At 36.4% G+C, this 25593-nt stretch overlaps 2 protein-coding genes across 5 annotated transcripts in view; both read left to right on the top strand.

The window, feature by feature from the left end:
- The window catches only part of LOC127866574 (paladin-like), a 63006-nt gene that overhangs the window by 16493 nt on the left and 20920 nt on the right, over window positions 1–25593 (top strand). For all 4 annotated transcript variants that reach the window (XM_052407197.1, XM_052407199.1, XM_052407196.1 and 1 more), the window contains exons 4-9: window positions 4483–4647; window positions 5599–5763; window positions 9766–9929; window positions 11618–11693; window positions 14375–14514; window positions 16235–16358. In XM_052407197.1, coding sequence (XP_052263157.1) covers window positions 4483–4647; window positions 5599–5763; window positions 9766–9929; window positions 11618–11693; window positions 14375–14514; window positions 16235–16358 — 834 coding nt within the window. The remainder of the gene's footprint in view (window positions 1–4482; window positions 4648–5598; window positions 5764–9765; window positions 9930–11617; window positions 11694–14374; window positions 14515–16234; window positions 16359–25593) is intronic.
- Window positions 12390–25593, top strand: part of LOC127866580 (growth hormone-inducible transmembrane protein-like) — a 96892-nt gene continuing 83688 nt past the window's right edge. Inside the window, exon 1 of the mRNA XM_052407212.1 lies at window positions 12390–12400. The gene's annotated coding sequence lies outside the window, so the exon portion shown is untranslated. The remainder of the gene's footprint in view (window positions 12401–25593) is intronic.

The raw sequence follows: 25593 nt of genomic DNA, 5'->3' as shown, positions 1-25593 counted from the left end.
AGATGACCCCTATTGATTTTAAGGTCACTAGGTCAAAGTTCAAGGTCATGGTGACCCAAAATCATAAAATGGTTTCCGGATGATAACTCAAGAACGCTTATGCCTAAAATCATGAAACTTCATAGGTACATTGATCATGACTCGCAGATGACCCCTATCGATTTTGAGGTCACTAGGTCAAAGGTCAAGTTCACGGTGACCCGAAATAGTAAAATGGTTTCCGGATGATAACTGAAGAACGCTTATTCCTAGGATCATGAAACTTGATAGGTAGATAGATCATGACTCGCAGATGACCCCTATTGATTTTAAGGTCACTAGGTCAAAGGTCAAGGTCACTATGACCTGAAATAGTAAAATGGTTTCCTGATGATAACTTAAGAACGCTTATGTTTTTAAAAATTGTTTGACACGTTTTATCTGAGGCACAAACTACATGGTGGTCAGAGCGGCGTTGCTGTTTTTAGTTCTAGGTATATCTGAACATCATTTACATGGCACTTGTGAACTCCAAGGACATAAATATTGCGCTTTGTGTGTGACATGTTGTCGTTTGGTTTTGTTCTTGCTCGTTGTACGTGAGTTGAATGAGACCTTAACAGTTTACTTAGCAAGGTACGCTTCAATGGATTAAAATCGCTTCAAGCACAAAATGTTTTCTTCGACACGATTCTTTAATATATCTAGGCATAACGGTCAGTAGCAGGTAAAATTTACTTTGCATACATTGCTACGTATTGTAGATAATGTCGCTCGAAAGACGCTTGTCTCCGGATCAACCCGAAATTTTGATGTTTCATTTCCAGATGTTTTACCATTCATCTTTGTATACGTGATTTATTATTTGATTATAAATGCATGTATTTCACAAAATATAGTCATTTTGATTCCCCAATGTAAAAGCACAGCAGTTGAATTATGTATTCATGGTTTCGGTATCCTCCGCAAGCTTCAGTGAGTTGTTGGTGACCTACCACGTGTATAGGGCAGATAAAATGTAGCAGAGAATTTATCAATTAAAGTAGGCTTTCCATTTCAGTCGTATTTCCTACCCGCAAGGTATATTAAGGGGTGTTGCTGCAGTTTTGCTGATATTTTTCCATCAAATAGATTTTGTCCAAAATTTATATTTAAGATATATATACAAATACTATATGAAAAATGAAATAAAAGCATAGGGTCACCGGCCTTGTTTTGATTTTATTCACCATTATATAACATGTACTTTTTCAATAAAACTGAAAAAGCTCTAATTGCGTAAAATTGATTGATAACATATTAAAATGGCAACATGTAAATATTATATAAGCTAAGATACATCATATACCATTTAATTAACCAACACACTACCAATAAAATGGAGTACACAAGTAAAATTTTAAGAAATGTCTTTTTTATAATTTTTATGTCACCCCCAAAAACGTTCTTTTTATTACTATTGTAATCACATAAATATATTATTTTTTTTATGTCAAATAGAATTCTGCGAAACTGCTCAAATATGTTCATCTGCGTATTGTCATCATAAAACACAAATAAAAAAGGGGGTCACCGCTTTTTTAACAGAGATTTTTTTGTTTTTACTATCCCTACCGTCTGCGTCAAATTTCATAAAATACAGTAATTAGGCAAAACCCAAGTACCGGTACATAGATTGTTAGAAATATGCATAACCATTAGAAATTGTTTACAATCTTAGCTGATATCACAACAGCTTACCAAAATACATTAATAAAAAACAATATTTAATCACAAACATTATACCTTACAGTATCAAACTTGACCTTAATCATTAATAACTTACATGTACTTGTTCACAGATTGCAGCATGGCTTGAAGTTTGTGACTTAATGCTTTAAATTGATAAATGTAAACAACAAGACTAAAGGGCTCCAGTATTAAACAATAATGATATTAAAGAAAGAAAAAAAAAAGTAAAAAAAAAGGGTTAACCCCACCTGGGATCGAACCACTGACAATTGTATTATGAACCAACTCGGTCATTTCTGATGATACTGATAACAAAAATATTGAGTTGTGATAATAGCATCATCGGTGTTGCTATAAATATATCATCGGTTAAATAAACTGCCGCAACACCCCTTAAGGCGAACATTTAAGTGTTATTATTCTCGTCACACTAACACACAGTTCAATAGCTCGAGCCACAACATGCATTTTTTCACCGATTATTCGTCTTCTTTATTTTTTATAACATGCTTATCTGATAAAAAGTGTTATGTATTTTATTGCTTTTTGTTGGGTTTCTTTTAAGTTGTGAAAATTAAAATAATTGCTATACAAACTATTCATAATTAAAGGTGGTCAATTATTTTCACGTTTGTCTATCGATACGGATACCGTAACTATACAGCTGATTTGCCTTTATGTAAACACGATTTGACTACTCACGTCCTTAAAAAGTCAGATAGTTTTGATCGGTTTTGCACTACGTGCAAGACACGATATAAGCCAACAAACTCGAAGAGTGTTGTTGATTTTTACAATTCAGTAAAAACTTTCGTTACAAACTCTTCTGGGTTTGATGATGTTTTATTATTTAGAGACAACAGGTCCTACCAAACTCGAGACGTTTGGATGTGTTTGTGTCCTTATAAAAAGGAAGTGCTGACATGTGCACACAGAAATAATAAGCGTCTCAATAAGGGAAAGTTTTCTTTGCTTATGTGTGATGCAAACATGTTTTCAAAGTACAAACCTTTTTTGATGGATCACATAAGGTTTAATAAATCCGTTGACGTTTGACAGAGATATGTAAACGCTGATAAGCGTCTATTTGTTGTGTTGTTTACAAAAAGCCATGCAATATTTCAATACACATAAGTGTTTTATTCATGAAGCTCATTATGTTCGATGCAGAAACCAATATTCTTTCTATAACAACAATTTAACAAAAAACTTTGCAGAGTGACATGGTTGTTAACACGGAGTATTTGGTGCAAAAACCGGGTCCTTACACCACGGTTAAGATAAAAAAGGTCAAAGGTCAATATAATAAATACACCCATAACTTTTGCCAATGATAATTTTTTTAATGTGGATAAACATTCGTTTAATTATTACAAAATGAAAATAAGCGTTTTAATCTGAAAGATAGCTCAGCAAATAATATACTGTTACATTCATTATGGACGCTGAAACATTCATTTGGGACGATAATGTACTAGAGGTCACGTACAGGCCGCCAAAATAACGTGAAATTGTGAGCGATCTGTTCGAAATTAGTTTCACAAAAAGCGTGGTATGTGCGTCTCAAAAAGCAACTGCGTGCAGGCGAGTGGGTGGGTGGGGGGGGGGGGGGGGGGGAGGGTAAATCAGAAACCAATTTGTTGCTACCATGGCATTTTGCTATCAGTTGCTCAAGTCAAATAGGCTCAATGCATATTTTTTAATTGAACTTTTTAAATCTTATATTAAATTTCTTTTGAACACTTTAATTCAATTCAACAAAATTCTAATTCAATTCGACAAATGTCGATAATGTAAGTGAAATTTGCAATTTAATTACACTTTAAAATGGATGATCGAAATGATATTTGATGACGATATCTCGAAATGAATAAAACGCTAAAATTATATTCGTCCTCCATGCGATCGATTGCAAATCAACTACCAGAAGAAACTCTGATGGTTGCGGGAAATCAGAACTACACTAGATAATTATATTTTGATGGCAACTGCGAACAAATAAACTATATTATATTGTTCAATACAGATTTAAGCGAGACTATACGATTTTTATATGTGTTAAATTGTAATATATTGATAAAAATATGTTACAATAACACAAAATAGTTAAGAAAAATTATACATTGAAGACAAATTTCATAAAATGCAGCAAAGACAAATTCACGCCCGAGCCGAATGTGACGAAGATATTTCGTACATATTGTCCTACAATAACCGAAGCATTCGTCTTTTTAGTTAGTTTTCGTGTGTCGTGTGAATAGATATCGTTGCCGGAAATTCAAATGATCCGTAAAACTAAAGGTAGATTCATATCATACATGCATGATATACATGCTGGCGAATTCGACCGTACAGACATTTTCTATTTCAGAATTAAATATCTAGCTTATTTCGCATTTTTCGACACATGTTCTTCTTAACTTTTATTTTAATTCATATTGAAATATATGTATAATAAGTTTTTTTACACGTTTTATATAAACTCATAAATATTTGACAAAATCGTATAGATCTAGTCTCGATTTAAACTGATTCTTACCCACAATGCCCTGCACGGACGTTCCAAAGCAGCGACTTTCCTTTTATATAATGCGTTCATATATTTAGATTTGCTACTGATAAGCTTTCATTATTTCTTTATTTTTATAAAACTGAACTAAAGTTTATACCATTTTTATTGATCTCGAAACTGAAACAGTGAAGATGGGATGAAAAAATACTCTAATGGTCATGGCGAATATGATAAGGAACGCGTTCAACTTTTCACTACAGGGTGAGTATTTCCTGGTGCGCGACCACGAGCTGGCGGACGGCGATAGCCCGAAAAGTATCGGCCTGCTGCAGGCCAAGAGTTGGGCGCCCGTCTACTGGTGCGGTCAGCCCACCGCCCGGGAACTCTCCTCCATAGTTAAGGCCCTCGAGAACGAGTCATATTCGGTAGGTATTTGTTTAGGACATGTGATTTGCGGTTTTGGTTTACCTCCTGGCGGTTTTAATTATTTAAATATTTAATGAAATTGTTTTTGATTGATAAAATCCTTTGGGAGGACTTGAACGTGGCAACTTAATATTTGATTTCGTTCAGCCGTTTGCATAAGCATAGAAGAGGATTATTTTATGTATATTCGACATAAAAAACAGTCAATGCGATAAACATAAATAACTAACGCGACCCACATTGGCCAATAACACTTTGAATATCTTGTCTACTTGGTGCATTTCGAGCAAAATGAACGCTATTAAATCGGTTTAAGACACTTCGTTATGAACGGTAAATCATTTTTTCAAACGGCCACCAGGGGAACCGAATTGTTGAAATTAAAGAAAACTCACCTTTTGAAGGTACAATTGCGATAACAATGCTTTATTCTAATCAATAATTATTTATTTTGCTTGAACATGCGTGTTTTTTTTTAAGTATGAACATTACGTGCGAAATTGGCTTAACAGGGGCATTGTTAATTTTTTTTTGCATATTCGTTTTCTCATGGGATATTTTTTATTTTCAAAGTGGATTTTCCCCACTTTATGCATGGGAAAAGATCCATTTGGAATAACGATACAAAATAGAGTTTAATTATTGTTTAAATATGTGTACTGATCTTCGTTTAAAATGTTTGATCTCATTTTCATAAGGGAAAACATTCTACGGGAAATAATACTTCTTTCATTGCATTTTTCTGCATATAACAATAATACAGTCCGTAAATTAATTAACACAAATTCTATGGAAGAGCCTCTTTCAAACAAAATATCAAATAATGCAAGAAATGAAAATTAAAAAAAAAATGCCGGCGTCAGTCTACAGTTGTCGTGTGGATCCAGTAATCATGCAGTGTTGATTATAGAAAGGAGAAAATACTATAATTTTACATACTTCGTTTTTAGGAGATTCTGTTGTTCAACATGCGTGAAGAGCCCGTGCTTTTCCTGAATCTCGCAGACGACTTTGTTCCGTACACCATCAAGCCCCGCCACAACCTGCGCGACTGTGTTCTCACCGGCAGGGTCATGAAAGAGGCGGATCTTTTTGAAGCTACCATTCGACACAATGTAAGTCCGAAATAAAATGAGGCGTGTTCGGAGAAAACTGGGTTTAATGCATGTGCGTAAAGTGTCGTCCCAGATTAGCCTGTGTAGACCGTACAGGCTAATCAGGGACGACACTATCCGCCTAAATTGGATCTTTGCTAAGAAGAAACTTTATTAAAACGTAAAATGTCATAAAAGCGGAAAGTGTCGTCCCTGAATAGCCTGTGCGGACTGATTTGAAACCTAGGAGCATTTTACAAAATTTTAGATGTATTCGTTCTAAATCAGTAAACTTGTCGAAACCCGAAATTTCTCATCCATAATTTAAAGTCGCATCAACGAATGCGTCAACAAATTGGCATTCAATTCTTGGTCTTATATCTAGATTTTTTAGATATCTAGATTTTTTAGATTATGCATAAAACATTTAGGGCTTTATGACCTTTTCCAGCAAGAGACTCAGCGTTTAGAGCAAACGAACCCGTGTAATTAAATACTGTTCCTAACTAGTTGAAGTCATCTACTATTCAGGGGATTGAGCTTTAAGTGCCGCGTAAGAAACCATGCAATACAAGTTGTACTAACGAAACAAAATCTGATTATCAGGAACAAACAACATCAAAGAATGGTGCATTTTCAAATAATCCGTGTATTTTAATTGAATTTTTAATTTGAAATAAAAGTATTTTCTTTACATTATGTTTGAAGAAAAATAGTGGTTCTAATGCATTCTGATTTAATAATGGTCTTCCAAAAACACTTCTTACATACGTTCTGCATAGTTTCTCGGGAAAGACTCGCACGGGAATTATGGGACGCTTTATACTTGATGTCAACCACTACCAAAGTCCCTAAAACGCCTCGTTATCAATAACGTATGACATTTGAAAGTGTTAAAAGTGTTCAGCGTTGCTAGGAGCTCGTTTTGTTGGACAATCAGTGCGTTTCGATTTCCCAAGAACTATTCACTTACAGTCAAGACACCGATAGCGATTACAATAGTCGGTATAATGTGTGAAACCATGCACGGAGACAACTTATAATGATTGTATTAACCCATTTATGCCTAGTGGACTCTCCCATCCATCTAAATTGGATCAATGTCTTTCCAAAATTAGGGATGTCTTGTATATTTATTTCTATATTTAGAATATTTCTTACAGAAATTCCTTTAATCAAACAGCGCAGACCCAGATGAGACGCCGCATCATGCGGCGTCTCATTGGGTGTACGCTGTTTGCCAAGGCCTTTTTTTCTAGACGATAGGCATAAATGGGTTAAAACACAAGGCATATTTATTTGCGAACTATTATACAAATGTGTTGTTCTTTGTGGTAAATTCTAAAGATATTAAAGATAATCAAATTATATTATCTACATGTATACGAAGCAGTACGAGGGATTTCATAACAAGTTAAGGTATTTAAGTGCGACTTAATGTAATACGACACGTGTTGCAACACATGATTCACTAACATAAATGCAAATAAAACTGCCAAACAGTCAATACCAATCATACATATTTTAGAGTTATCACATCATGTTATACATGAAATACATCATCTGAAAACAAAAACGTTTAATGCACTTTGAAAATCACCACGATTTACATCTTATAATTGTTACAATAAAAACCCTACTGCATATGCATATTGCACAGCTTGAATGTTTTTGTTGTAACAACACTCATTTTTATTTTGATATGGCTACGTAACTCTACATGTAAAGCTATTCTCGGCAAAATACATCGATGTATACTTTATTGCAGTAATGTATCAAATTGCATTATACAAAAGTTCATATAACTTTGTAACATCCTTTGATTTGATACTTCTGCTTGATGTGTCACTTGTGAATAAGAAAAACTATCAATTATGGTAGTGAATTGAAGGTTAAAGTAATATTTCCAGGACAACATGAGATATAAACTGGTTGTAAAATGTAAATATAATATTGTGTACGACCTTTACTCTGATGTTCAAAGAGTTGGAAAAAGATGGCTCTAGCGCGAGATTATGATTATGGTATCATCTGATTAGAGAAATGCTGTATGTAGTTCGGCAACAAGGTAATCTTTTGGCAAGATTAACCGACCTAGTTAGTGACGTGTTGACATTCCTGTATTTACTTCCGGGTATGTGCTCACAAAGCAATTCAGTCAATTATTTTGATAGTGCTGCATTCGTAGGATCGTCGTAACTTAATATTGTTGAAAATAAAAAGCATAGGAACATGATTGCTAAATTGTGTTTGTCGTCTCACAAATTATTTATAGAAACTGGTAGACACCAGAGCCTGGTTAGAGATTAACGCATACGTGCTTTTAGCAACATAAATGATATCGAGGACGAATACCACTTTGTGTGTCTTATATATGTAATAAAAACATATTTTTTACAAAGACGATAAGCAAAAGCACATGAAAATGTAATAATTGTTGCAATTATTAAAGCGGGTATATACGATCTTGTAAAATATTTATTTATTAATATAAAATGTGTAAAAACTTATTATACATATATTTCAATATAAACTAAAATAAAAGTTAAGAAGAACATGTGTCGAAAAATGCTAAATAAGCCAGATATTAAATTCTGAAATCGAAAAAGGCTGTACAGCCGAATTCGCCAGCATGTATATCCTGCATGTACGATGTGAATCTAAATTTAGTTTAACGGTTCATTTGAAATTCCTGCAGCGATATCGATTCATACGACACACGAACACTTACTAAAAAGACGAATGCATCGGTTATTGTAGGGAAATAATTACGAATTATCTTCGTCACAATCGGCTCGGGGCGCTAATTTGTATTTGCTGTATTTTATAAAATTCGTCTTAAATGTATCATTTTTCTTGCATATTGTGTGTTATTATAACATATTTGTATCAATATTTTACAATTCAGCACATATAAAAATCGTATATACCCGCTTTAAACAACGTTTTGACATTATATGGTCACTATGCATTAACCTTAGCCAAATGACATTATAACGAAAACATGTTGGTTTTCATTCTTTTTATAGTTTATCTTTCTTCAAATTGATGTATGCTTTGTACACAATTGAAACGCATGCTGTTATCACATATGTATGTTTATGACGATGAGCTTAACTTGATTAAGTCGAAATAAAATAATCTCTTTTATAGAATGTAAAACGCAAATTACAACGAATTACACGTGTGAGCAACAAGTGTCTTTACATGACTCTTACTACTTATTGACAAATGTTGAAGAATTGCCGGTAACTTTCATTGCCAAAGATACTCTTGTGTTGGAATTTTGGCACCAATTTAGTGTCAAATAGGGTTAGGAAATCATGCGTCGTGAAACGAATCATCTTGAATTAACCAGTCGTTTTGTTTGTTTGTTGATATTTTCTGGATTTACTCTTCTAACCATATAGTGAATTACTTTAAAAGCACCTGGGCTTCAAAAAATCGTTTATTAGCATTGAAACAACTCTTCATCGGATATTGTTTTAATTACTGGAACAGTTTTTTTGTATGAGCATTAAAGTAACATTACTACTCAAAATCAACGAAAATTTCGTACAATATTTCGTAAAATAAAGCAAAGCAATTAAAAATCATTGTTCGTTATGGCGATTGCCGAAATTTCAACACCAAATGTGGTCTTGTAAAATAGATGTTTGTGGATACAAAATGCTCGTTTTTTATGGTTTTAACATGGTACCATTTTAGTGTTCGTGTGTCGTATGAATAGATATATTCGCAGAAAATTAGCATGGAATTTATTGTGGCCACAAATAAATAAAGACGAGCATTTTGTATCTACAAAGATCTATGTAATCATACCACATCTAGCGTTGAAATTGTGGCTATTGCAATAAGGAACACTGATTATTTAAGTGTAAACTTTTTTTACGAAATACTTTACGAAATTTTCGTTGATTTTGCGCGTTATAGAGACTTTTCTGGTAGAAAATGGCATCGTGTTTTTAATGTGATATTAGTCCCTATCTGCGCCTTTTTATTGCGATTTATTTCTCTTTTCAGGTGATAGCCCTGGCCACTAACAAAGATGACAACCAGTTCTATTTCTACAACGACACTACCAGCCTCATAGGCGAGCCGCACGTGTATCCCGTGCAGTTCGAGGACAATCTTCTTGTCTCGGAGGAAGTGTACTCTCGCCTTGCCTTCTCAAACCCTAAACTAAGGTAAGAGGGGAAATTAAATTAGGCGTTATACTTGAGAATTATTAAATATTGCATATTGTCCAGTCCGAAACTAAGATAATAGTGTTGAAGTCCCCGTTCGCGGAATAGATCGTTTTTTTTGCATATAAATCGTATAGCGAGAAATTGCTATACGAAATAAACTTTACATAAATTCATTGAAATATTTTTTTATCGAAGTTGACATCGAAAACTTGGTAAAAATCGATTTTGAATCGATAAAATAATATATAAATTATCATAAAGACTTGAAATAGGCGAAAATCATTGCAGCGTCGCTAGTTATGCAAATTATATCTATATTTAGCTTTCTCTAAACATTATAAGCATATGAAAGATAAATAGGACATAGATTTAGCAAAAACGTACTGTTGCAACTCATTTTCCGTATGTAACAGATGTATTTGCATTTGTTCTTTCCTTCTCTCCGCTAAATTCGCCCGTATCCGCAATTTTATTTGTTTTGGTTTGAATTAAAGTGTCGATTTATTAAGATTAATTAGTCGTTTTCGTACTTTACCGTACTCGACCCCATAATAAAAACCGCTATATTGTTTGTTTTCAACCAATTTCAACCGGATTATCAGTTATATCCTAAATAAAAACACGTTTCCTTACTATTCTGCCCATACATGTATATATCTCCGCGAACGGGGACTCTAATAAAGGGCCATGTTTATGCGTTATCAAACCCCTCCCTGTCGCTAACTGAGGTGTCAAACCTAGAACTAAGTAAAGAGGCTTGACATATCAAAGTTTTGGTTTTAGGCGTTAACTAAAGCCAAAAGAATTATATATGGCTGTAATTAGAAATATACATACATACATATATATATAAAATAGACTGCTAAACTATGCACGCTACAAATCAGTAAAGCTATGTATTACTGTTATTTACTCGCGAAGAAGTTATATTGTCTAGTAATATGTGACAAATATAGATACGACTTAAACACTAACATGCAATAGTAAAATAATACATCTATTCCACATTGGTTGTTAACATAAATTTGCAGTTTCCCTTCTTATTACACCTTTTCGCATAGTGAATCAAGATGACCATATTTGTGCTACTTATATAAACAGCAAATCAAATCACAAATGGGCTTGCATGTTCTTTGAGGGGTTTTACGGTGTATTTGTTTTAATAATAACTTTTTGATTGAACTGTACTATCATAAACAATGAGGCCAGTAGTTCAACATAGATTTCCCATGTTTGCGGCATGGAATATCTGAGGCAGGAAATTGATAATCGAGCGTCACTCGTAACATGTAATCTCATTCAGATAAAATGAAATTTGGCATCTTAACGAGCCTGAAGTGTGAGTTCGCGTGATGAAACAATTGATCTTTGAGATAACTGAAGGGATTTCATATCACCAAGCTGCTATTGTGTTCACTGTGTCCATGTTAAGCTTGGGAGAACATTATTCGTGGTTCCGTTTTCTTTAAGATTTGACTATATTTTATTTAACTCGTGTTTAATCTCAAAGTGATGTGAAGTCTACTGTTTATTCGGACAGACATGCAAGGCTTTTCGATTGGCATACAACAAAATAAGGGGGGCGATAAATACTTACACCAACTTACTATTTAATTTCTGCTTATAATGGGGCACTTGAATATTCACAACATTGTCGATGTACTCGAGTGCGGTTCCATTTTCAGGTATCGAAGACTTTGCTTTCCGTTGTATGCGGCGCCCCCTGATTTGGAGGTTGACCACTTCATCTCCATAGCACAGGTGAGGTTCAGATCCATAGTGCAGAAAATGACCAAAATCCGTGGCAATTATCAATACACAAATCTATTGCAAAGTTGGGTTTTTCAAATCCACGCCAAAGATGAGGGTTCAAATCCATAGCAAAGTTCAAATCAACAGCACAGATAATATTCATGTTCAAATTCAAGGAGTATGTGATGGTTCAAATCCATTTAAAAGATTAGGGATCAAATCAATAGCACATGGAATGGTTACAATTCGTAAAAAGATGAGGGTTCAAATAAATAGCAAAGTTGAAGATTCAAACCCATAGCGCATGTGAGGGTTCAAAATCGAAGCATAGGTAAAGGTTCCATTTCATATTAAAGGCAGGGCACAAATTAATTGCAAAGGTGGAGTTTCAAACCAAAATCGCACGCGATGGTTTCAATCGATAGGATTTGCGATTGTTTAAATCAATAGTTAAAGTAAACGTTCAAAACCCTAGCACAGACTACTCAAATCCATAGCGAGTGTTTAAGGTCTCTATTCAGAAGCATGGATCAGGGCTCTAATTCATATCGCAAGTTGGTTGGAATCTGTAATCTAATACAAGTTATGGTATAAACCCATAGCAAGTTTAAGAGGTGACAGAAATGGCACATGTAAAGGTTGAAATCCATAGCATAAGACCGGGTTCAAATACATAGCACATTCAAGGATTTATGTACATGTTGACGTCATTTTATAGTAATAACGTTTTGTCAAAATGACGACAAATAAAACGTAGATAATGAAAACGCTCTTAATATATTACTTAACTATTGATTATAAGCATATTGGTAATAAGTGTATTGTCGAGGAAACGAGATTAAGCATATGTGTCTTGTGCTATGAAAGCTGGGCATAATGCATGTGCGTAAAGTGTCAACCCAGATTAGCCTGTGCAGTCCGCAAAGGCTAATCAGGGACGATACTTTCCGCCTAAACTTGATTTTCGGTAAGGAGGGATTTCCTTGAAACTAAAAATATCATAAAAGCGGAAAGTGTCGTCCCTGATTAGCCTGTGCGAACTGCACAGGCTAATCTGGGACGACACTTTACGCATATGCATTATGACCAGCTTTCACAGAACAAGACACATATAATGCAAAATTGTTATTTCAAATGCAAAGAGAATGTCCAGGATAAGCTTGGTATAAAGTTGGCTATATTGGGAAAGACAGGATTTTCTCCTTGTCAATTTGAAGAATGGATTAGTCCATTTGTAAAACGATTTCGAGGGTCATGTCGAAGTAGCGGTGAATATAAGATTATTTTAGCATTTTCTCGAATTCCTGTTTAAATGCTTTAACGCCTATTTGTGTAATCGGTAGCGTTTGCTGACGTTCCAGCTTGTATTGGTAATTGGTAGGGTAATTCTCCTATCGCTCTGACAGTTGTGTAATTGCTTCTCTTCACTTTCAAGATTAAACCAATAAAATATGGTCTCCGTAGTTACAAAGTAGTGTTTATGTTTTCGTTTGAATTTGAGTGGAAGTTATTTTTATGTTCTTGTGCATTGAAACGATATCAATATCAGTCGACATCTTTAAAATTCTTACATATAATCCAATTGTATAATTATTTGTCAATGTACATGAGCGGTTTCATGACATAACCTGTAGTGACATTAGTTTCGACAGAAAGTCCATCGTAATCGCAGGGACCTATTTGTTTGTATAGGTCCCTGGTAATCGTAATATTTTCATGGATGGTACGAGTACTTTTGTTGTCAGAGCGAAATTAAAGCATTTTACTATAAAAGTATCCGTGAACTGTTGATATAGAAACAATAAACTTATAACACGCATACATTCTATAGTGATAGTTACCAGGTATGTCATTCGAGCTCCCCCACCCCTTCCAAAGACATGTGTTACTATAGATTAGAACTTGTGAAAGTTGTATTACCTATGCGCCCTTCGTGGTGTCATAACTTTGGTGTTAATCCAATCTGTGTTACAGGCAAAATATTAAGATCATAAACATTGATGTGGTAAAAAATTAATATTCCAAATTCGTATATTCCACATTCGAACCATGTTCACTATGTAATCACCAACAGCAAAATTATAATAATATTTCATTTACTTTTCTTTTTTGTATTGAGGGGGTGGGTTTTTTTATGTTTAAAACCTGTTGAATGTTGTGAACGCAATTTGCATAGATGCAGATGACGATCCAGCTCGCTCAGTTTGGTAGACCGCTACAAATCCGGGGATCGCGAATCCCTTTTTGTGGCAGTTCTCGCTCATACCTCAGGTTCAAATATGGCAGTTTTCAGTTACTAGAATAAGGATGTGTACAAACTACTGGTATACCAACAAACAGTGAACAAGTGAGCGGTGGTTTATTTAACGCCGTCATATTAATTACTCAAATGTTATTGAAAGAAGTGCAAACCCCAAACAAATTAACAGACATAGATCCAGTTTACAACAACTAAACAGTCTGTGATTCACGGACATATATAAACTCGATTACCTGGCATTAAAAGATGCGATTTTCATATGAAATAACTGTGCGTGTTTCGAGAAAAAGTGTCACATTACATCACGTTGTACAAACGGTAACCCGTATCCCATTCCAGTACACTTTGGTATTGAGACAAAAACAGGATGCACTTTTGAGACCGAAATTGAGCTGGCAAAATTGTTCTTGTTAACATTCCTATGCTTCAGGACTCGCCGCTCTTCACTCGCGATAACGGTCAGCCGGCAATGTTGTTCACCTGCGAGAACGAGGCCGGACGCGCTAATGTAGGCGCTGTCATGGGGTACCTGCTGCTCACTCACCGTGACATGGAGGCCAATCAGCGCAGGTAGGCTACGCACGTGCTTTATTGACGAAGTAACAGTTTTGAGAGCGTCCGTTTTGATATATTGGTGAACTTTGTGAATGAGTTTAATAATGGTACAAGCGCCAGCTTCCACTTTTGAAGACATATTTCAGATTGGCTTCGCAAGATGCAGCTTATCGATTTTATTTATACAACCTACTGTTAGTGAATGAATATTTTATATGTAATGGGTGTCTCAACTGTAATAATTATACAATTCAATTTGGTGAAGAGAGGTGGACGAAAACTCTGCCTTAACTGATGTCTTGGGACACCCTCTAAAATTCAGCATAGTGCCTTTAACCTCACTATTAAAATGTTAAGTAGTACAATTTTGCATTTACATCTTACGTTCCGTAAAATCATATGGCTTAATGTACCTAGCACGTGCATCCAAAATGCATACCTTTATTAAATACACATACAGGTCACCTTTTTTTATAGATTATACTTTGGTCTGCATATAATAATAAAACCCAATAAAAAATAAGAATTAATGTTTGAATTAATGTGTACGTACGACCCTATAAACATGTTTGGGAGAGAAATAGTGATATGCTCGTCCAAACAATGACATAAGATCGCCAATATTAACCTACCACTAACTTTTATGCATGGATATTTGTTAAAATAACGTTACGATTAATATAGTGGTTTCTGTAATTAAAGCTATTTTTAAATCGATGGAACCTCACAACATAAAACAGCCTAAGTGTTTTATATCGCCTTGTTCAACTTGTGCGTGAACGAACACAACCGATTGCAAATACTCGTATATGAAACAATCAAAGTGAGTCGCGTTTTGACAAGACTGGGCATAATGCATGTGCAGTCCGCACAGGCTAATCAGGGACGACACCTGCCGCCAAAATTGGATTTTTGCTAAGAAGAGACTTCATTTTAACGAAAAATGTCAAAAAAAGCGGAAAGTTTCGTCCCTGATTAGCCTGTGCGGACTGCACAGGCTAATCTGGGATGACACTTTAAGCACATGCATTAAGCGCAATTTTCTCAGAAAACGACTCATTTTATGCTCATTGCTTTCACGAGTTCAGTGTTAATGCTGTCAAGCTTTAAAAAACAGTACATGCACATACAGTAAAGTCTTTCTAAATTACGTGATTGATTAAAATTGGCATGTATTGATTTCCATCGGTTTAAAAAATAACCCGAACTTTCGTACCGTGTTACGTTCCTCTAGCAAGAATGACAGTGGCTATGAAACTCCGGATCACAAGGCAGCACAATTTCCATTATAAAACGGTTACGGTTTGGTAACAGGTTTAGAATTCACTGTCATAATAACATTTTTAACTGTATAAAAGGTCACAACTGTCAACCCATTTTCCAATGTATCGCCATATATTGTTCGAAAGATGAAGTCATGTGTGTATTTTGAAAATAAAATAGCATTTTGAAATTCTATAGGTAGTCTCGAGTATTTACCTTAAACTAAATACACCGGTACTGGCATACTAGATGGCTGTCATTTTGTGCATGGATCAAACATAATGTAGTTGAAAGTCACTTGTGAACAAATAATGCAAAAAAGCTTGCATTTTCCTATTGCTTACATTTATACCATCAAATGCATTACACATCATATCATAAAATAAGTTTCCACCATATTCACGTGAGGATATGTGGGTAGTATGTCATGACATCCGTTTAAGTACAATACGTTTTCGCGTTCGTGTTTCAGACCCAGCTCCGTGACCAGCCGGCTGAACCGCCTGAGTATCGACCAGATGCAGGAGCAGGGCTTTTTCTGGGCCGTACAAAAGCTTGTTGCGGCCATCAAGGACGGGCTTAACATCAAACACCAGGTGCGAACACAGGGCGTCGAGATTACTTACGCATGGTTTAGTTTTGTTATTTTTGGTTTGGTTTTGTTTATTGCGGTAAGGCCACTCCAAATTGATATGTTGGTCTACGGATTTATTTTTTAAAAAGTTCAAGAGGCGAGCGAAAAAAAGAAGTATTTTTTGTGAAAACAGGAAAATTCTCGAGCGAGCGAAGAGCGAAGAATAAAAAAAATCACATTTCGATAGAAAAAAAATTGCATTATCGGGAGATACAGGTTTAAACAGCTATATTTAACATTCAAATCAATTCTCTTTGACTTCGTTATGTTAAACAAAGAATATATATCGACCTCATATTTATAGCAGTAAGTTGCATATGACCTTTGACCACGAAATATACATGTAAACCATATCATTGAAGTGAGGGACACATGTTTACTTACTGCTTCTTATATTTGTTTGAAGTTTTAAACAGTGAAAGCTGTGAAAATGTTTACCATATTGCAAGCTGTGAAAAGGTATGTCGGACCGTATTTGGTACAAAAACGAATATGGTACATTTGTACCATATTCGGCCGAATATGGTACAAATGTACCATACTCGGACCGAAGATGGTACAATTTTCGACCGAATATGGTACAAACATTGTACCATATTCGGTTGGAATAAGTTTTTCTATGCTCGCCAAAACGTATTTGGTACATACCAAAAAAACTCATAAAAATGAAAATGGCCTACGTATATGGTACATAAATTATGTATTTCTTAATAAATGAAATAGTCTGCCGATGTGTAAACTTTTTTTCAAACTCAAATACATTGTATTAACCTAATATTGGAAGTGACAAAAGTATCATCATCATCATCATCATCATCATCATCATCATCATCATCATCATCATCATCATCATCATCATCATCGTCGTCGTCGTCGTCGTCGTCGTCGTCGTAACTAGCAGTAACAGAAACAGCTAACCTAACCACACTTTACATGGATTTTGCTGGTTGTGTAACTGTTTCGCCGGCTAGCTCAGTCGGTTGCGCGTCAGATTGGCACGCAGGCGGCCTGGGTTCGATTCCCGGGCGGGCCAGATACTTTCGTGGAGATCATTAATAGCAATTTTCAAATTTTTAAAACTTTTTTTTTCGAAAGTGTATTTTCACCAAAATCCGATTTAAGAGATTTTGAGCTCTTTTAAATGAATATATCTCTCCAAAAATAAGGATGTTTGACTGGCTGCTTTAGACAGGTGTGACTGTATTCCTAAACATTACTTTGTAAAGTTGATTTGTCGTTCCGACGTCATATTGCTGAGAAGCCGACAAAGCTTTGAAGTTTCCGATTTTTTCTTTGATAACGTGCCGCTTTAAAAAGGCGGGAATTTTGCACACGAGTCTTACTCAGAAGTCAGTAACCATATTTGACTTGGCGGTCGGCAAGAAAAGTTGTGATTTTCGACTAGAAAGAATTGAAATCCAAACTTTCTTCAAACTTCAAAAGAATTCTTGACAGTAAGTACTGTACATAATTTTAATTTTCAGTTGTCTTAATATGCATTGATGTTTTAACATGCATTGATTTTTATGTTTTATGCCCCCCCCCCCCCCCTCAGAGTGCATTTGCAGTTGTCCGTCCGTCTATCCAATTGTCCGTGGCATTTCTTCCGGGTGCGTAACTCCTAAACTGCTAAAATATTTAAGCTACAGTCATTTTTTCGAAAGTGTATTTTCCACCAAAATCAGATCGAGCTCCTGTAATCTGTAGATTTGAACATTTTAAATTTTATGGAGTTTATAGGTCTTTGACCTTCGAACCCTGCCTAGTCGTGACTTCTGGTGAGCGACCTAGGCCCCCAGGGCCCCTTCTTTATATCCCTTCCATCCACGTAGCATTGGTTTCTACAGACCGTTTGTCCGTTGACCGCCATAAGTTTGCCCGCTATTTTTCCCCTGAATTTGAATTCGGTTGGATTTCAATGAAACTTTACATGAAGTACTTGCTACTTTCATTGCGCATATTGCCCGGAAGTTCGGATTGTAAATTTTAGCGGAGCTATCAGACGAGTGATTTTAGCTCAGCTCATGTCGTGAGACATTCGTTTTCGACACGCGGTGTTCAATACAAGCTCTATTAACTAATGAAGTATAAATGTATAACAACTTATTATATTATTTCAGATGAAGGAAGCAATTAGGAGAAAAAGGAAGCAATTAGGGTGCTTGCCCAGGTCGAAGTACGACATTATTGTCAGATGTTTAAACGGATCGTTCGATGTCCCTGTGAAGAAACGGACACCTGAAGAGAATAATTGTTTGGCCATGATTAGAAAACGTAAGGACTTCGAGCTTGGTGACCGGGGTTCTTTATTGTGTGGCGGAAAGCAAGTCCTTGTGAAAGAAGATCTTCCTAGATTTGTTGAGAAGATGTTCATGGAAAACAAAGGATGTGGAGCAAGGGTTATTTACAACAAACTGAAAGTAAATTACACGGGGTTCTCGGAACAAGCTATCCTTGAAATACTGTACAATAGCAAGTATTACCATGAGAAGTATCTGAGATTTACAAACAAGCCAAAGCCAAAGACAATTACAGAAGAGGAACCAGGCAAAAGATGGCAGATTGACATAATTAACATGAAAAATCAAAGTGTTAGCTACAAGGGGTCCACATACAGTTATATTCTACAAGTCGTGGACGTTTATTCTAGGTACGTTATGCCAAAACCCCTGAAAACGAAGAGTTCGCGTGAAGTTGCAAAGGCATTAGAGGACGTGTTGATGGTTAACCTTGCCCCTGACATCATCCAATGTGACAACGGACTGGAATTTAAAGGCCCTAGTATGAAACTTTTGTTGAACAAGTACAACATCAAAATGATCAATAGTAGGCCGTATCATCCTCAATCACAGGGCAAGTGTGAAAGGTCAAACAGTGTTATAAAGGCCAAGATTCTATTTGCAACAAAAAGTAAACGTGGATTTAACTGGGTCGAAGGGCTTCAAGATTTAGCCTTTGCCATAAACACAAGTTTCAAACGAGTTCTTGGGGGTCTCACGCCCTTTGAAGCCTACTACGGAAGAAGTCATGTTTTTACCAAAGAACGTCATAGTTCTCGTGAAATAAAGAAAACCATACGGCGAGCAAATAAAAAGGCTTACAGGTCGCTGTTGAAAAACGCAACTTCCCCAAGCAAGTACAAAGTAGGAGAGACAGTATTAATTCGCTATCCCTTTCGAAAATCCAGGGTGCCAACCAAAAGATATGTTATCGAAGGCAAGGTAGAAAAAGTAAAACGAAATGGTGTTTATATCGTGTCATTTCAAGTACCGAACAAACCCGAACTTGGATTCGTAAGCAAATCGGTTGGGGTCGAAAACATGACTAGCCTAACTGTTGCGTTAGAGAAACAACGAAAAATTAAAAAACATTCATTAAAACAGAACCGCTCAGAGAAACAAAATCACAGAACTAAGTACTATCATGTTTTAACACACCATGAAAATCTGCAGTTGTTGGATGGGGTGAATATTGCCATGGACCCAAATCCGGATGGAAATTGTCAATTTGCTGCTATATCGCATCAACTTGGTAAAATTGGTATATACAAAGACGTAGATGCTTTACGTAAGGAAGCAGTCCATCACATTGTAGAAAACAGATATTTCTATGAAACTTTTGTCTATGATGAAACATTTGATGAATACGTTAAGAATATGTCTAAGAATGGGACATACGGCGACAACCTCACGCTCATTGCACTTATGAGAGAATATAATTTGCAGTGCCTGGTAGTTTCTACCCGAGGACTAGAACACTCATCAATTGTGTCAGCAGATGGAAAGTTCGATGGTGATGTTGGAACAATTGCATTGGGGTATTTCCCAGAAGGATTTGGCATGCATTACGTTAGTATCCGTATCAATCAACGCGTGTACAAGGACATAATATCACGCTTAGAACAGTCGTATGACAACGGTGACTCTGGCGACAGCGCTGCGTCTGGCGACAACGCTGCGTCAGGCGACAACGCTGCGTCTGGCGACAACGGTGACTCTGGCGACAACGGTGACTCCGGCGACACCGCTGCGTCTGGCGACAACACTGCATCTGGCGACAACGCTGCGTCTGGCGACAACGGTGACTCTTGCGACAACGGTGACTCCGGCGACAACGGTGACTCCAGCGACAACGGTGACTCCGGCGACAACGGTGACTCCGGCGACAACGCTGCGTCTGGCGACAACGGTGACTCCGGCGACAACGCTGCGTCTGGCGACAACACTGCATCTGGCGACAACGCTGCGTCTGGCGACAACGGTGACTCTTGCGACAACGGTGACTCCGGCGACAACGGTGACTCCAGCGACAACGGTGACTCCGGCGACAACGGTGACTCCGGCGACAACGCTGCGTCTGGCGACAACGGTGACTCCGGCGACAACGGTGACTCTGGCGACAACGGTGACGTCTCTGTGGGTTCAGCCCTGAAAGAGCTTCAAGATATGATAAACAATAGGAGGGCACAGAAGCGAACGACTTTTCCATTTCTGATGTTACCACTTCACATTCAAGTTGAAATTTTTAAGTTCTGCATACAATCAAACCCGTCAATCCAGTTTGTGTTGGCGAAGGTCGGCAAACCCTTTAGAGATTTAATAAGGTCAATGAGTTTGCAAACACCTAGAATTTACATTCGGCCGGATATTGGACTAGATACTAGTAACAGAAATCCTGTTAGCGTTCGTTTCCTATTAACAAGAGCGGGCAGAAACAGCGGTCTTATTTCGGCAATAAAAGAAATCATCAAGGGGCCAAAATGGGCAAACGCATGGCTGCGTTTGCGTGTTAGTGGAATCGGTTGGTATGATATCATAGATGTCATGTACAGACATTACAGGTGAAATATACATGTATATCGGTGTTTGGAAACCTGTTATGTTATTTTTGTGATTGATGATTATGTTCTTCTACCGGAAATTTGTTGTCATTTGCTCATTTACTGGTAACTTTTTACGAAGCACATTTGGGATATTTTGGCTGCTACTAAAATGAATGTATATATGTATATTATGTCTTGTCAAAATGCTACAGTTGGATTAAAATTTAAATGCTGTTCTATGTTCTTCAATATTACTTTGAAAAATCCTGTCAGTATACCAATAAATGAAAAAAGTACAAGTTTGTTGAATCTCTTGAATGAAACAAATTATAAAATACAAAATGTAAAATGAATATGTGATGATGATGATGACAAAACATTTGTGATGATGATGATGGTAAAAAAATTGTGATGATGATGGTGGTGGTGATGATGATGACAGTGGTTATGATGATTGGGGTTTGATGATTGTGGTGATGATGATGATGATGATGATAATGATGATGATGATGATGATAACAAACGTTTTGGGATGATGATGACAGCGATGTTTATCGGACGATGATGATGGTTATAATGATGATGATAAGTTTTTAGATGATGATGACGGCGATGTTTATCGGCCGACGATGATGATAATGATGATGATGATAACAAAATATTTGTGATGATGATGATGGCGATGTTTATTGGCCGATGATGATGATGATATTCTCATCGTCGTCATCATCATCACAACATCCTCATTATCGACCGAAAACATCGCTGTCATTATCATCACAAAAAAAACTTTTGTGATCACCATTACGATCATGATAATGGATATGATGATGTTGGTTTTGATGGTGATGATGATGGTGGTGTTGGTAAAGATAACAACGATGATGATCATTGGGGTGTTGATAATTGATGTGATGATGATGATGATGATGATGATGATGATGATGATGATGATGATGATGATGAGATAACGATGATGATGATGATGATGATGATGATGAGATAACGATGATGATGATGATGATGATTACGATGATGAGTGTGTATCATATTCGGAACGAATGTGGTACATTTTTCATCCGAATATGGTACAAGTTTGTACCATATTCGGTCAGGCATTTTACCCCAAAACTGCAGATACGTATATGGTACAATTAGACAGTTGTACCATATTCGGCCGAATATGGTACAAACTTGTACCATATTCGTTTTTGTACCAAATACGGTCCGACAAAGGTATGCCATGTTGCAATAGCACTTGAAGAGGGACAATCATTAAAATGATGATGACAGACAGTCGGAAAAAGGTAATGCATATAATCCATTGTCGCTACCTTATTTTAAAAGGGGACTATCGATGGCTAGTACGGTATTGTATTTTTCTGAAATAAATGTATACATTACAAGGAACTTATTTGATGTTTCTGAAATACACGGACCTAGCTGTTAAACATGTTCCGTCAACCATGTATTTTAAAAATTATAAAACGTTGTCCCTGTGAAATTTTTAGAACCAGCATTTAATGATTTTATTTTAATTTTTGATCACTTAAAATTGTGTTATAGGAAAAATGTGCCTACATATAGGGACATACCGTCCATATGCCAATTTAATGAAGAAAAAGTATAACAAAATCTTACGTCATGTTTCCCGATGTTGTTTGAAATTGAACATGCTTCAACGGTATCTGCTGATGGATTCATGTTCGAACGTAAACAAACGCATTCAAATAAGTCACAGAACGTAGAAGATGTGTTTATATTGTTAAGGGTTGGCTGCAGCAACTTTTCACCGCAATTTGTAAAAACGGTCACGACAGCGAAACATGACCTGCTCGCGCAGGAAGCCATTTTTCTGGTCGTCCCGATCGAACTTTTTAGCGTCTGCAGTTATCGATTAAAAAGGTTACGAAACACAATATTTGTCATTTGTATTCAGCGTCAAAATCGTTTCTGATAGATAGCGTTTTTTTTTCTTTCACAAATAAAAAATGCATTCGCTATGGTTAAAGAAGGACGCAAAAATGAGTGCAATCTGTAAAAAAATTTGTTTTTTTTTTTTCCATTTTGAAAAAATAGGTGCGGCAAATCCGACGACCAACAGATCAATTTGGAGTGGCCTAAGAATGTTTTAGTTTTGGTATGGTTTTGTTAAAGCGTAGGATTTGGTATAGTATAGTATTTTGTAAACTGTTCATAAAGCATGGTTAAGTTAACGCTGCCATCCTAATCTTTATGAGCATTTTTGTTCAAGACTGTTTTGAAATATTTCGATCTGCTTTCATGATAATATGCTATTTTGAGAATATCACTGTGTGACTATCTTGATAACATTTGACTTAGTGATGTTATCTTTTTACGCTTTTTATTGTATGATTAAATTATCGAACGCGTATATTATTGTGTATTCAGATTGTGAAACCACGTTTCCTTTTGACCTTTACATTAGATATTTGAAGACACCCATAATGTCTCCCGTATTTTATTGGCATGGCATATATCTACGTTCATATTAAGCCGTATTATAGAAGTAAAGCTTTTGCAATAGTAATGTGGAATTGTTCCACATTCATACAAACGGGCCGAAAAGCGAATATCATTGTCTTATTTAAGTGCCCCTACGCCAAGGAGGGCATACTATAAACTCGAAAGAAACCGTGTGTTGTTCTGTCTGCCCATTAGATTTGCATTATAACATTAAATGATTAAATACATTATTTATCTAAAAATCAATTGTGATATAGAATCAATTAGCCTCCCTACATGCCCACAGTTTATTATGTATTTGACCTTACTCAAATGATAACGCCGAATTGTAAAACATGCTCTTGGACTTTATTATATATTATTTGTTGTACAAACCATTCACAAATATCTTGCTTCAAAAGACATATTCTTAGTAGAGGCCGACAATTGTTTAAGTGAAAGACCACCACTAAAACCATTCCATCACCGATATTATGTCAGTTATTGGCATAATATAGGTGTGTGTACTAAGTACTGATTATGTAATTGGAAACAGCTAGCCCGGGTAAAGTAATAGACCATGTCAACTGCCTGAGATAATGAAACTGAAATACTATTAAACCGGCGGAATATTCTCAATAAATATACATACAAAAACATCAGCTATGCGAGTAATGTGAGGTTTAGAGGCATGCATATTGTTGTTTTCTTAATATTCGCATAGGATTGCTTTCTCAGCGAGATACATGTCAACATTCCATATCAACTCCGAGGCCGCGAAGCGTTTCCATTCTTTCATTAGCATTGATTCCTGTGTCTCTCCACACGCACAGTATTTTTATCCCCACGTTTTTCGGCGAAAAAGTGGGGATATAGTATTGATGTGCGTCTGTCCGTCCGTCCTGGCCACCTGCTCCTCCTACATTATTAGCACTAGAACCTTGAAACTTACATACATAGTAGCTATGAGCATATGTGCGAAGGTGACAGAGACGGCATTTTTATCTGACTCCACGGTCAAAAGTTATGGGGGTTGGGGCGGGGCCGGGTCAGAGATTTCACTCATTTTTTATGTTATTTTACATTAACTTCTTCATTTCTGCATCTATTTACTTCAAATTGGTACTGAGCCTCTCTTATGACAATAAGGTCAATCTCAACTATGCATGGCCCCATTACCAACCCTGGGGCGCCCCGGCCACATAGGCCACGCCCACCCAAAATTGCCTTTTACTATAATTTCTTCATTTCTACACCGATTCACTTCAAATTGATACTGAACCTCTTTTATGACAATACAGTCAATCTCAACTATGCATGGCGCCATTACCAACCCTGGGGCGCCCCGCCCACATAGGCCACGCCCACCCAAAATTGCCTTTTACTATAATTTCTTCATTGCTACACCGATTTACTTCAAATTGATACTGAACATCTTGTATGACAATTCGGTCAATCTCAACTATGTATGGCCCCTTTACCAACCCTGGGGCGCCCCGTCCATAATAGGACACACTCACCCAAAATTGTCTTTAACTATAATTTCTTCATTTCTACATCGATTCACTTCTTATTGATACTGAACTTTTCTTATGACAATACGGTCAATCTAAACTATGCATGGACCCATTACCAACCATGGGGCGCCCCTGGGTCAAACATGCGGCGTGGGGTTACGCGTCGGCCTCTGCCGCGCCATTTCTAGTTTGTGGTTGTCATCGGGGGTGTAAATGTAAAAAAACGACACAAATTTACATAATATCCGCGAAATATATTCGCTTAATGTCATTGTGATGCACGACAGGGTTGCTTTATTCCTTTTAGAGGGTGTGATTATTTCCCGTACTTACCAGCGTGAAATCATTAATTATCTTTCATATTTGTTTTTTCGTAAATATTTTAGCGTGTG

This window comes from Dreissena polymorpha, chromosome 2 (genome assembly GCF_020536995.1).
Source record: "Dreissena polymorpha isolate Duluth1 chromosome 2, UMN_Dpol_1.0, whole genome shotgun sequence".
Lineage (NCBI taxonomy): Eukaryota > Metazoa > Mollusca > Bivalvia > Myida > Dreissenidae > Dreissena > Dreissena polymorpha.
Note: the sequence above shows the minus strand (reverse complement) of the source record. Positions and strands in the feature narration are given on the sequence as shown.